The 14576-nt window shown below is 44.0% G+C and overlaps 1 protein-coding gene across 1 annotated transcript in view; it reads right to left on the reverse strand.

Moving 5' to 3' along the window:
* FKBP6 (FKBP prolyl isomerase family member 6 (inactive)) overlaps nucleotides 1-14576 on the reverse strand; it is a 321178-nt gene that overhangs the window by 79831 nt on the left and 226771 nt on the right. The window contains exon 7 of the mRNA XM_073616586.1: nucleotides 11285-11394. Coding sequence (XP_073472687.1) covers nucleotides 11285-11394 — 110 coding nt within the window. The remainder of the gene's footprint in view (nucleotides 1-11284; nucleotides 11395-14576) is intronic.

Consider the following 14576-nt stretch of genomic DNA (forward strand, 5'->3'; position numbering starts at 1 on the left):
CCTCCCCCTCCCTCCTACCTCTCCCATTACCCACCCCACTCCCCCTTCCCTCCCCTTCCCCCATGGGGATATTAGGCCATCTCATGGCCTAGAAAAAAAACCGTGGCTCCTCCAACTCCACCCGCCCCTTCGGTTCTCCCCCTGAGGTTGAGTTTGGACTGGGCCGCCCCTTTCCCAATGCTCCCCCTGATATTGAGGGGTGCCCAAGCCTGGTTAATCCCCCCCTCCTCCCGCCCCCCCCACCACCCCGCCACCTCACACCCCCCCCCGCCACCTCACACCCCCCCCCCCCGCCCCTCACACACCCCCAGATCCTAATTCAACCTTGTTTGGCTAGGTCTTATAACTGTTCCATTACGATTTTCTCATTTTAAATATTGGCCTCCAAGCCTGCTGCACCCCAAGAACTTCTGCGTCCCCAGTCTTAACCCACCAACCCGGGATTTCCACCAGAGGCACCTCTAATCGATCACAAAATTTAGCTGTTTCTTCTGGGAATCTTAAAGTGGCCGATCTGCCATCTTTACGTCCAGTAAGGCAGGCTGGGAACCCCCATGAATAATGGACATCATGAACTTTTAACTGTTCAAGGAGTGGTTTCAGTATTCTTCTCCTAGCTAGTGTCTCTGCTGCCAGGTCCGGAAATATCTGCAAATTTGTCTCGCCGTACTTCACTGGGTAGTTCTTTTTCAGATTTTCCTCGACTTTCTCTTTGTCGCTGTACTTGTGAAATCTTGCGATGACATCTCTTGGGACCTCACCCCTTATTTCTGCCGGTTTTCTAATCCTGTGTATTCTCTCAAACTTTATTTTTTTTGCATTCTCCGGAGTGTACACCATTCTCCCAAATATTTCGTCCATTACTCCCTGTAGGTCTTCGGTTCCCCCTTGTGGTTCAGGCAGACCCCTGATCCGTAGGTTCTTCCTTCTACTCCTATTTTCCTGATCTTCCGCTCTGTATGTAGATTCCTCTGTTCTCTTTGTAGCTCTTCCATCTGGGATTTAAGTTCCTTTATCTCTTCATCCTGTTTATCCATCTTTGTTTCCGCTTCTTCTACTCTTTGCAACATATGATTCATCTCTTCTCGGAGAGAGCCTATTTCCCCCTTTATAGTTACTTCCAGTTTGGCAAACATTTCTGCCATTTCGCTTTTAGTGGGAAGTAGTTTTTTTTGTTGGGGTTCCATTGTTGCCTCTTCAGTTACTTCGCTGCTTCCTACGTGGATATCGGCCTCTACTGTCTGTCTTCTTGTTCCTATCCTAGGGGTGCACTCAGGTGTTTTGATTTTGGTCTCTTTTTGTTTGCCTGGGCTATTCTTGCCAATGTCCTGCACCATGTACTTTCTGATGGTTCCCGGGCTTGCACTTGTCCTGGGTGGGTTAGCAGTGTTAGCAGTCGCTCCTTTCGTGGCTTTACCTTTCATTTCTTTCCTGGAACTGCTCTTGAATCAGGCTTTTTGTCCCGGCCGCCTACCGTTTTCCAAGGGCTCACTTCTGGGTCCCTGGGAGCTCCTGCTTCCTTTAACAGGTCTGACCCAGGCTTAGAATATCTGTCAAAAGAGGGCTCCTGAGTCTCTAGACAAACATCTCCACCAATCCCTGTTCTGAAAACAGTTAAAGAGTACAGCCCCAGGGGTCCCTTTTGCTGAAGGCCCTTATTCGGTCTCTACGTGTCGATTCAGCCAACCCCCGACTACATTGGCCACCAAAATAGTTTATTCAGCTTGATTACTGCTGCTTAGCGACTAAACAGCCCACCACCTTCCCTCTGTTTAATTAGGGCCGCCTTATCCAAAGGGTTCAACCCTAAAAGATAATTTTTGTAACTGCCCCCTTTTTCACTGTATCACTGATCCAACTGAAACAGGGTAATGTATCCTGTCCCCCCAACAGGATATCCCCTCCCAAGCAAACAGTCCCCTGCTCACACAGGAGCGATGACCTCTTCCCCTGGACTATATATTAGCAGTGAGGGATGAAAATATGTTGATAACACAAAACAGCCTTTTTACTTAGAATGAATGTTGTACAACCGAATCCACAATTATACTCTATGCGTAGATATGTATCGCAGGTGTTCCTTGGTGTGTGGTCAGACAGATTTTCCTCTATATACAACTTGAGTTACAACAATCCCCTTTTTTTCTTTTATCTAGATAGAGCTAGTCCCCTTTCCTCCTGGTCCAGAGATGTTATATTATATGTGGTCATGAGGTGTAGGTTTAGATATAATTTACATAAACGTCCCAGTTTTTTTTTTTTCCCTTTTCCTCTGGGGCCAGACCCTCTTAAACGCAGCCTTTAGACCATATTTACACAGTGTTTAACTGCCTTATAAAATACATCATCTTCTCCAGGCCATATGCAATCCACAATATAAGAGAGTAGCCAAACCAAAAATAAAGCATAAACTTATATTACTTGCCCATCTTCCTCTTTCTCCGTTCTGTTCTGGAGACTTTTATTTTTCCTTTATTGCCTTCAATTTTCCCCCTTACTGGGACAGAACTGGGGTTAGCAGCACTTACCCCTTCCTGCGATTTCCAGGCTCTCTCCTCTAGTTTTTTTTTTTTTTTTTCCCCCTTTTTTCCAAGCTCTCTTCACACCGCCTTGTTCCGTTTTTTTAAAAATCCAATCCTATTTACCGTAGCCCAAAGCCCCGCACACTGGGAGCAGAGCTTATCTCAGGCGGACTTGAGAGAGACAGCCAGAGGGCGAGTGCACTCAGCTCACTGCCGCTTCGGTTCCTTCATTCAGCCGTGCGGCGTCTCCACAGCAACGGCGTTCCCGTAGTAGACAGGGAGTGAGCGAAGAGGCAGCGGAGGCTGGAGCAGGCTACGGGGAGACTGTGAACCGCCAGTCTTCAGCGATGCAGGTGGTACAGGCGGACGGCCAAGAGGTCAGCTCCCCCATAGGGGGATACAGCGGGGCAGGGGGGGGGGGGGGAGACGAGCAGCAGAACGGACGGGAGAAGGGACGCACCGGCCCTAGCTATGCATGAGTCAGCGTCTCAGGGAGGGGATCCCAAGCCTCCCGGGCTTAGCATCGCGTCAGGTGAGCTGCCCACATCTGGCTCCTCCCTCGTAGTATACATATTGACCTAAATTAATGAAGAAAATTCAAGTTCGACTTACTGGTAACTTGTTTTCCTATGATCTTTCAGGACAGCACCTGAGAGATCATTGCTCCTACCACAACAGGAAACACCTCATCATCAAAATCTTTAACAGGAGGCCTTCACCCTGGAAGACTTGGCAGTCACGGACATTCCCAGGTGAATGCCCCAAGGTGCGTGCAGGAGAGCGATTCTGGGCGGCCATCCTATGACGGCCTCCCAGAGTTATCCGACCACACTGTAGCAGTCGTTCGGCTATGGCCCGGTGGGTAACAGGTGAAGGACTGGCCGGACGTAACAGGTGAAACTTCCAACTGTGCTCCAGAACATCTAATCCCAGGGATGGCTCGTGTTCTGTTCGGGGAGAAGAGAGGCACCTGTGCATTCTCCCGAGTCGTGAAGAGATCCACCTGTGGCTCCCCCATTTCTTGATGGTCAAATGAAGGATAGGTTCAAATCACCACTCTGCTTCGCATACTTGGCTTCTGCTGAGAAAATCTGCTACCTTGTTTAGTCCCTCTTAGATGGACCGTGGAAAAGGACAGCATATGGAGCTCTGCCCATTTCAAAATACTTCCTGCTAGACCCTGAAGAACTCTGCTTCTGGTGACTTCCTGTTTATGTAAGCCACAACAGGAATCTCTCTCCTCCTCCAGTCAGTCCCATCCCCCCCTCTAGTTAGAAACACATTCCAGGGAACACATTTAACCCCTTGATCGCCTCCTAGTGTTAACCCCTTCCCTGCCAGAATCAGTGCCTTTTTCTAGCACTGATCTCTGTATAAATGTCAATGGTCCCAAAAATGTGTCAAAAGTGTCCGATCTGTCCGCCGCAATGTCCTGCTAAAAATCGCAGATCGCCGCCATTACTAGTAAAAAATAAATAGATAAATAAAAATGCCATAAATGTATCCTCTATTTTGTAGACTCTATAACTTTTGCGCAAACCAATTAATATACGCTTATTGCGATTTTTTTTTACCAAAAAATATGTAGAATACATATTGGCCTAAACTGATGAAGAAATTTATATTTAATTTTATTTTTTTTTGGATATTTATTATAGCAAAAAGTAAAAATATTGTTTGTTTTTTTCAAAATTGTCACTTTGTTTATAATGCAAAAATACAACAAATCCCCTGCAAAAGGGATGCCACACAACCTGTTTTTTGATGCTGCATCGCCAGGTCTTTAGCCATAGGGCCCTCCTAGCAGAGTTAGTTAGTGCCGAGGACCTAGCCGACATACGTGTGGACTCTGCTTAAGCATCAATGTATGCCACTGCTGCAGATAAGGTTGCAGGAAGGAATCTAGAAGCTCTTGTTTCGGGGCAATTGTCTGTAATATGAGATTTCAGTTGATTAACCCAGTGATCCGAATTCCTAGCAACGCATGCTGTTGCCATCGCTGGCTTCAGATTGTTCATAATTGATAGCCAGCTCTTTTAAGAAGATCCATCCTCTTTTCCATTAGCATGCCCATATTTTCAAAGGCAAGGTCGGTCGACTTTGAAATCTGCGAGAAGGCAGAATCTAGTTTTGGAACCTTGTTCCAGATGGAGTCAGGATTTTCCTCAAATGGGAATCTTTTATGGGTCCATGAAAAGAATTGGTTTCTTTTCCGGGTCCAGCCATTATTTAACCACTTCCTGCCCAAGGTACATCATAGGACGTCCTGGACTTTGAGTGGGGATATCTGAATGATGCCTGCAGCTGCAGATATTTTGTTCAGCCGGCGATTCCCTGCACCGTAACAACAAGCATATCGGCAGTTCAGCCACTTGATCGTTCTTACAGGTGGCGGGAGGGGAGGTGGAGGGCGGCCCCGCCCCCCTCCGGTGCTTCTACAGGTTTACCCATGCGATTGGTGAGTCGGAGAAAGAATCCGCTGACACCGGAAGCTAACCATAGAGAAAACCGAGGGCCAAATGGTCCCCGGCTATCTCTATGACTCGGAGGCCCGGGCGCGAAGTTATGACAAAATATATAAACCCCGGTCTCGTAGGAACGCCCCCAATGGTGTTTGCTGCATCTTCTTACAATTTCATTGCCTATTTTTAACTTACTTTTGTAAGTATACCTTTTTAGCGCAATAAATTTGCTTTTAGTCATTCACTATTCCTATTACAAGGGATGTTTACATTCCTTGCAATAGGAAAAAAAGTGATGGAAAAAAAAATGTAAAGAGGGAAAGTGTAAAAAATATATATATATATTTTTTTTTTTAAATTCATTAAAAAAAAAAAATTAACTTACATGAAACCTCTGTTGCTAGGCAGTCTTCCTAATCTGTGGCGCTTCCTCCTCCTAAGGTGAGCGGCCCTGTTGCCTTCTGGGACATGTGTGTCCCCCAGGAAACAAAGAGGCCATTCACAGAGCGCCACTCGAGCACCTCCTCGAGGACCTCCTAACTTCCTTGTGCCCAAGCAAGCCTCACCACCACAACAAATCCCTCTACTTAAAAGGTGGGGAGGGGGATGATAACCCAGAGGAGAAAATGGCCCACAGTAAAAAAGGAACCCAGTCCCTTAACTTGGCCTTGCTGGTGCCTTGGCTTTCCCCCTTATCCGCCGCACTTTCCTCCATTACAGAGCACACTGTGGTCGCGTGGCTGAAAGAAAGCCAGTTCCAGAATTAAAAAACGCTGCTGCGCCAACCCGGAGGTAGAGGCACCCGGTGACCCTGCCCTCTCCCCCTGCGCTTTGCGGCCAGAAATTACTTCACGTGCACGACCCTGAAGTACCGCCTCTTCCTGTGCACTGTACTGGATGTGGCCGACGGCTTTTCCCAGCCACCCAACCAGAATGACAGCTGCTCAGCCTTACATCGCCGCTGACCCGCAATGAGGGAGACCAATGGGGGGGCCTCCGCACGACCACCGCCCATCTAAAAAAACTGGGCAGCACTCCTGGACAGTTGCCTCTTCCAGGACTGCTCCCCAACCTATAAAAGGTTGGCGTATGTTACCACTTCCCAGGTAACAGTAGGAAGGCGTTTCCCCTTTGCAGATTTTTGGTTATTAACCATAAACTGAGGCTCCGGCACACCTTTGGAGTCAGACACATTGGAAAATCTAGAGCTTGAACCCTCTTGTTTCGGTTTTGCAGCAGTCTCGAATGAAACTGAGCATAAGGAACGGCCTTGAATGAAGCCACCATCTTTTCCTCATGCAAGCTGAATAGAATAGAATAGAAGGATTCCTCTTGGTTCGACCACCCCTTTTCTGGGTGTATATATAAACAGACCCATAACCTCCTTAATGGTTTTAAGGAAGATTTCTCTAGGTTGAGAATCCAACCTAGGTATTCCACGTAGTTGAATGTGGTGACCATACTTTGGTCTAAGCGGGCTACCGACTGGTCTATCAGGAGCCGATCGCCTAGGTAAACTATAATCATTATACCTTGAGCCTTTAATCTGGCTAGGAGGGGCCAGAACCTCTGTAAACACTCAAGGTGCAGTAGCTAGACCAAAAAGCAGAGCTACAAACTGAAAATGAAGATTTGAAGTGAGCGGGGAAATATGCCCACGGAGGTATGCACCCTTGACGTCAAAAGTTCTCCTCCTTGCAGGATGGAGACAACTGATTGGATTGACTCCATGAGAAAAAGAGTGGATATCCAGGAACCGGTTTAGATTCTTGAGATCCAAAATGGGTTTGACATCTCCATTCGATTTTGCTGTGAAAAAAGGTTTGAATAAAACCTCAACCCCAGCTCCTTCATGGGGACCAGCATGACCACTCTTTGCCAAAGGATGGTCCAATGCTAGAAAGAGAGACTTCTTTTTCTCTGGATCTTTAGGAACGTTTGATCTGAGAAAACGAAGAGACGGGAACTCTTGAAACCCCAGACTGTACTCTAAAGTTATTGAAGAAGCTACCCATCTGTCTTGACATTCTTTCTGCCAGACCCTTGAGAACCTCTTGAACTTGACGGCGGAAGCAGTCGTGACTGCCTGGAGACTAATGCCCCTGGCACTGGAGAAGGAGTTTATTTAAATGAAATAAATGTACGAAGTTTTTTTAAATGGCAAAGGGGTACCTTTCCACTAGAAATTCTTTGAATAGATATCCCAAACAGCTGTTCACCGCAAAAAGGAAAACCAGCCAGGAGTTTTGTTTTTTTTTAAATTTTTTTATGATGCTTCAGCTGACCAATTTTTCAACCATAGTATTCTATACATATGTACCAGCCCAGCAAAAGGCTTGAGGCCTGAAGACAGAATCTTTTATAGCGTCTATTGCAAACATAAAGCTACTAGGTGCTTGCCAGATCCTGGGCCTGCTGAACAGGGATAACCTTGAGCACCTGTTTAAACTGGTCCCTCAAGGATTTTGACATATACCAAGTACTGTCAGCACAGGCTGAGACACTCAACCTATCAAGAAAACAATATTAGAGGTCGGCCGATTTTTGGCATTTTTTAATTAATCGGCATTAGCCGATTGTGCTGATAAAAAAGGCAGATTTAAAACTTCAGCACGACTTGCAAATAACTTCTGTAATAGAAGTCAATGCAAGTTGCCTGAAGTCTTCCATGGAGACTTGTCTCTCCTATCTGGGCAGCCTGCCAAGTCTGAGAAAAGAAGCAAAGAGATGCAATGTTTATACTTATCAATGGACTGAACTCCATGTGTAGGAGTTTTCAGTTTAACCATTTAAAGACTAAATCTTTTCTGACATTTGTTGCTTACAAGTAAAAATCCTGTATTTTCTGCTAGAAAATCACTTAGAACCCCCAAACATATTTTTTTTTTTAGCAGAGACCCTAGGGAATAAAATAGCGGTTGTTGCAATATTTTGTCACACGGTATTTACATGGCGGTCTTTCAAACACAACTTTAATGAATTTTTAAAAAAAACTAAACAGTAAAGTTAGTCCATTTTTTTTCATCCAAAAGTTTTGATTACCTGTTTTTGTGTATTTAATATTTAAGATAGTTTTTTTTATCTAAATTATACATACAAGTGAACTGATTGGAGGTTTGTTTTGTTTAATAAATGTTTAAATGTAAGACATTTTCTGTATCACTTATTACTTAAGGCTGCTTTCACACTGGAGCGGGGAGGGATTGACGGTAAAACGCTGCTAGTTTTGGCTTCGATTTACCGTCATTTTAGCGGCGCTATACAGCCGCTAGCGGGGCCCTTATAACCCAGCTATTGTGCAATGAAGGTGTTAAATGCGCCCGTGTAGCGCTTTGCAGGCGCTTCGGCAGCGGTGCACATTCATTTCAATGAATGGGCGCATCGAGGCTCGGGCTTTCACACAGACTGCAGGGGAGCCGTTTTGCAGGCACTTTACAGGCACTATTTTTAGCCCAAAAGCACCTGAAACATGTCCCAGTGTGAAAGGGGTCTAACTGTTATATTTTATAAAATGAAGGGGGAGGGGCATTCGGCATCAAATATCGGCCAGCGGCCGCCGCGATTTCTAAATATCGGCATCGGTTAGAGAAAAACCCATATCGGGCGACCTCCAAACAATATATGTTTTTTTTAAAATAGGAATTCCAACTCTTTTTCCGTTGGATCCCCAAGTATTTGAGCATTGTCTGACGGACAAGTCAAACTTTTAATCAGAAGATATAGCTTAACTGGGTGATCCCACTCAGAACACAAACTTTCCCAATAATGAATGGACAGGAAAGGCATGCACAGCTTTGAGAAGGCTTTAGCGAACCCAAAACAAGGACGTGGACAAGGGTTAAGGGTAGCATAAAATGTGGAGAGGACCAATTCAGTAAGAAATTGCACCCACAATGTGAAGCTGATCCTTCTGCATATGACCCCTCAGAAGAGGAGTCATCAGCCTGTTCACGGTCCCCTGAGAGAAAACATCTTCTCCCACCCCAGATCCTCAGTTTGAGGGTCCTTGGGTAATGGAATGAAACCCGTTGCATTTTATCCCAATCTGGGATGCGATTAAAGCCACTAACCTTTTTCCCATCCTATCATTGCTGAGGAAAAAAAACTTTAGTAATATAGGCAGGGGCTGCAGTGTTGTAAACAGTTGCAAACATTCCATGGCCCCTAAAGGCTCACTCTAACCAACCACCCCCTCTCAGGGGAGGATGCCATTGTAGAGATGAGTTTTAGGCCTTCAGAGCTTGAGAAAGATCCCTTTAGCCCTCTTTTAGGGTGTTTCTACCTCCCCTTCGGACCATAGCCCGATGCATAAATGCAGAGGTACTACCTGTAGAATCGCATTCACTGCTTTGAGCAATAGTCCAGCCACTGCTTCTGCTATTAACGCTCACCCTGATGCGAATAGTAAATGTGAGCCAATGGAAACATCAGCTGGGGTGCCAACAACGCTGGATTCAAGGACAGGTAAGTGTCCTAATATTAAGAGTCAGCAGATACAGTATTTGTAGCTGCCGACTTAATTTTTCCGTGGGGGGGGGGGGGCGCTGGACCTCCCTCTTTAAGGAAACAAATCCAGAAAACGCCAGTTTCCTAATACCAGATGAAACCGTTGAGAAGCTATGTTTAGTGCAGAGACTGCACAGACATGACCATTACACAAGCAAAAAAACTGGAGCCTTGCCGAAACAGGTGGTGTTATGCCTGGGAGGAATATTTCCTGTCTTTTATTGCCAGTATCTAATCACCTGAAGGTGGCAGCAAAATCCCATCGTAATGGAGATAAGGATATTCTGTGTCCTGGGATGTATGAAAAAGAAAAATACAACACATTAGGGGACACATGTCTTTGCTTTGGTCCATTGTTTTAATACTTGGATATAATGCTAAGATTTTTCATTATAAACCGTCAAACGGAAAAATGTGAAAACATGCAGTCGCTTAAATAACTTGTATAAAAGACTTCTGTAAATCAATAGCGATAATAACGTGAAGCAAGTGGCAAAACTATATTGCGTCCGATTACCCAAACACTATAAATGTTAAATATTATATAGATGCGCTAACCAACTTAGTGAACAAATATTGAAACAAATTTATAATTATAATAAAGTGCAAAGCAAATACAAAAGTGCAAAATAAAGTGATACGTGCTAACTAATCAAGAGCCCATATATATTACATACATCAACGGAGCACGTGCAGCCTATTAGATGCTACTTCAACGTCCAACCACCAAAAAATTACTTGTGTAATAAATAAGCTGTCTGCAAAAGTTAATCTGGACAGTATGGACCAATGCTGATCTCTTACTGCCTCTTTACCACCACTTCGGTGCACCATTTCTCACACAGGTCACTTACCAGAAGGTGCGGCCACACAATATTGTCTCAACTATGTATATTGTAATCATCGGGTAGCACCACCCCGCTCAAACGTGTACCAGATGGTAACGGATCATGCCACAGATAATAAACTTTTGAATTCCAAGCCTCTCACCGCCCAGGGTTGCCACACAGTAGCCACAATCAAATATGCAAAAATAAAAAGGCTTCATAGTGCAACATATACATGCATACAAATAGCGTACTTACATGTAAAAGACAATGTGTACGTTTATAGTAACAATGCTCCTTCGTTCGCACGGCGCTCCAGACTGAGGCTGTGCGTGAGGACATCACTACCTCGGCTCCACTCCGACACGTTCTGCTCAATAGCGTCATCAGGTCCTGAAAGGTAACCCTTGCCGACTGATATGCATAAAAACCCAGAACTATGCACTCATGTGAGTTGCAGTGCAGCTCTTTGCCAGAAATAGAACAGGCACCTCTTTGGTGCATCAGGCAGTCTATTTAAATGAATGGGCTGCCTTACATGCCACTCATTAACGGTGTGAATGGGCCCTAAAGGATGCTTCTTGCCTTTCCCAGTCCGGCTCAAAGGCAGTTTATCTGCACAACTTATATTCTTTTTAAATATTTTTTTTTCAAATAGGTGTGCTATTACCATAAAAGCTTCTGTCAAAGTGCCTCTCTCTGGTGATTGGCTCCCGTTTGCTATATCTGACAGAGCCGCTGTCAAATACAGCACTTAATAGAACCAGTGGCCAGCAAAGGTTTTGCAATTAAATACTGTATCTAGAAACAAATCCACAGCATGAAACACTGGGCTGTGTAGAGTTTATATACAGATGGTAGGCAGGAGAGGTTAATAAATACATAGCTGCACCGAAGATTGATCAGTTAAAACTAAAAGATAATCAGCTTTAAAGATTACAAATTTATAAAAATAAAAAAAATATACCTTGACAGTCTCTTCAATTCACCGTTAATTTCAGAGTTAAATGGCTTCAACCTCTGAGCTCCTAAAAGAAATGTACGAGCCTTTTCATACTCTTTCAACTCAAGACATGCCTGACAGGAAGGTAAAAGAACAAGATAACAGTTGTATATGCATAATCCTTAATGTACATATGTAGTAAAAAAAAAAAAATAATAATAGGGCAAGCACACAAAAGTGATGGGCAGAACAAAGATGGTGATAGGATTGGATGATTATTATAGTAATTATTTAGGATAAAACATTTATATAATATTTAAGTTTACACAGTTTTGCAAAAAACAGATCTCCATAAGGATATTTTAAAATAATGCACTTCCGAAAACAGCATCCAAGAGAGATTTCTCCCTTCTAATGCCACGTACACACGAACTGACATTCCGACAACAAAATCCTGGATTTAGTTCCGACAGATGTTGGCTCAAACTTGTCTTGCATACACACGGTCACAAAAAATTCCGATCGTCAAGAACGCTGTGATGTACAACACGTACGACAAGCCGAGAAAAATGAAGTTCAATAGCCAATGCAGCTCTTCTGCTTGATTCCGAGCATGCGTGGAATTTTGTGCGTCTGAATTGTGTCAACACGATCGGAATTTCCGACAATGGATTTTGTTGTTGGAAAATTTGAGATCCAGATCTCAAATTTTGTTTGTTGGAAATTCCGACGGAAAATGTCCGATGGGGCCTACACATGGTTGGAATTTCCAACAAGCTCCCATCGAACATTTGTTGTCGGAAATTCCGACCATGTGTACGCGGCATACGTCTACTTTCACACCGGGGTAGTTGGGAGCGTCGGCGGTTAAGCGCCGCTGTGTTTAGCAGCGCTTTATTTGCGTTTTTGCAGAGGTTTTCGGCCGCTAGCGGGGCGCTTTTAACCCCCGCTAGTGGCCGAAAAAAGGGTTAAAACCACCCGCACAGTGCCACTGCAGCGCCGCATTGCCAGCAGTTCGGCAGCGCCGCCCATTGATTTTAATGGACAGGGGCTCTGTAGGAGCAGGGTATACACCGCTTCTACAGCCCTGAAAAGAAGCGGCTTGTAGGCCTTTTTTTAACATCCTGCCAGCACACCGCTCCAGTGTGAAAGCCCTCAGGCTTTCACATTGGAGAGGAGAGACTCTTTCAAAGCGCTTTGCAGGTGCTATTTTTAACATTATAATGCCTGTAAAGCGCCTCAGTGTGAAAGCAGCCTAAAAAAGGTAAAAAAGGATCACTTTACAGTTTAAGGGGTAACTCAAGCATGTAATGGTAACAGGTAACTCGAACCAGAGACTAAAAAGAATAAATACCCAGCAACCACCTTTGTGATCCACAATCATTTTCAAAAATAAACATGCATACAAATAATGGACCACAAATTTTTTGGCAGCAATATCACCTAGCTGGTCACTATAAAAACTAAGATGAGGTAGATGGAGACCTGATCATTTACACTGTATCCAGAAGAATTTCTCTGGATTTTATTGTACCACCTTCAAGGTGTGGGGCTTACAGACCAATACATTTCTTTGTGTCTCATTATTCCATAAAAATAATAAAGCATGTTAAATGTGATGTATTTAAACAAATTATTTTGAGGCTCAAAGGCAGTGGTTTAGTCATGAATCTTCAACATTTTCCAACACAAGGAAAATGAGCTGCAAGATGACACAGCCAGAGCCAAATAAATGGTTCCCAACAATGCAATAGGTTGGAAGTTCTTGCATGAACCTGAATTTTGCCCTTAAAGTGGATGTAAACCCAATTCATGAAATGTAAGCTGGGCACATATTTCTGTAGTGTTTTCTTATCTCTCTCCAAAGCACTGAGTCTGGTAACTCTGTTATCAGCCTGATAACTTCTGATGTGGGAGATAAAAGCAGCCTGAAGTTTGTGTTGTGCGAGGTTGCTATAAATATATTAGCACAGCACTGGTGTATTCAGAGCAGAGCTCTGCACATTACTTCCTTTGCCAAAGTGGAGAGGGGGTGTGTGCCTTTCCTCCAATCAGCGGTCTTGGCTGTATGCCAATAATCCAATCCCAGTGCTGAACAGAAAAAGAAAATCTGTAATGCCCCATACACACAATGAGATTATCGGACGAATGATAGTCCATTTTTTATTGCATGCTAATCTCAGATCAAATCTGACGAGTTTGCTAAAGTCACGAAAATTCCCGCACGACAGAAATAAAATTCGGAAGTGATGTCATGTGTTGTAATGCATTTGTATTGCATTTTCGAACGATAGCTATACTGATTAAACGAAAATCGTACGATCTGGCATCGTACGAAAATTTTTTTCGTGCATGTCCGATAGAATAATATAGGATGAACTGTCCTGATCGGCTCTTGAAACCTCTGTACGAACGATCAGATTATCGTACGATCATTTGGAAAGCGGTATTTTCCGTACGATTTTCTAATCGTGTGTAAGGGGCGTAACGCAATGTGCACTTTCTAAAGTATATATAAACCTCAAAACAGCAGATATACATGTAAAACCTATGTAAGGAGATTGGTTTGATTCCTGTGTATCATCTGAGGCTGTTCGCTTCACTGGGTATACAGTCCCTTGCAAAAGTATTCACCCCCCCTTGGAATTTTTCGTGTTTTGTTGCCTCACAACCTGGAATTAACATGGATTGCTTGAGGATTTGCATCATTTAATTTACAGAACATGTCCACAACTTGTCCAAACACAAAAAAATAATCGCGAAAAAATAACAAAAAAGTCAATGTGCACAACTATTCACCCCCCTAAAGTCAATACTTTGTAGAGCCACCTTTTGCAGCTATCACAGCTCCAAATCGCTTTGAATAAGTCTCTATGAGCTTGCCACTGGGATTTTTGCCCATTCTTCCTTGCAAAACTGCTCCAGCTTCTTCAAGTTGGATGGTTTGCGCTTGTGAACAGCAATCTTTGACTGACCACAGATTTTCTATGGACTGAGGTCTGGGCTTCAACTAGGCCATTCTAACACATTTACATGTTTCTCTTTAAACCACTCAAGTGTTTTGCATTAGCAGTGTGTTTGGGGTCATTGTCCTGCTGGAAGGTGAACTTCCATCCGAGCCTCATATCACAGAGTGGTACAGGTTTTGCTCAAGAATATCCCTGTATTTAGCACCATCCATCTTTCCCTTAACTCCAACCAGTTTCCCAGTCCCAAAACCAAAAAGAGAAAAAGAAGGCTGAAAAACATCCCCACAGCATGATGCTGCCACCACGTTTCACTGCAGGGATGGTGTTCTTTTGGTGATGTGATGTGT

This window comes from Aquarana catesbeiana, linkage group LG02 (assembly GCF_042186555.1).
Source record: "Aquarana catesbeiana isolate 2022-GZ linkage group LG02, ASM4218655v1, whole genome shotgun sequence".
Classification (NCBI taxonomy): Eukaryota; Metazoa; Chordata; class Amphibia; order Anura; family Ranidae; genus Aquarana; species Aquarana catesbeiana.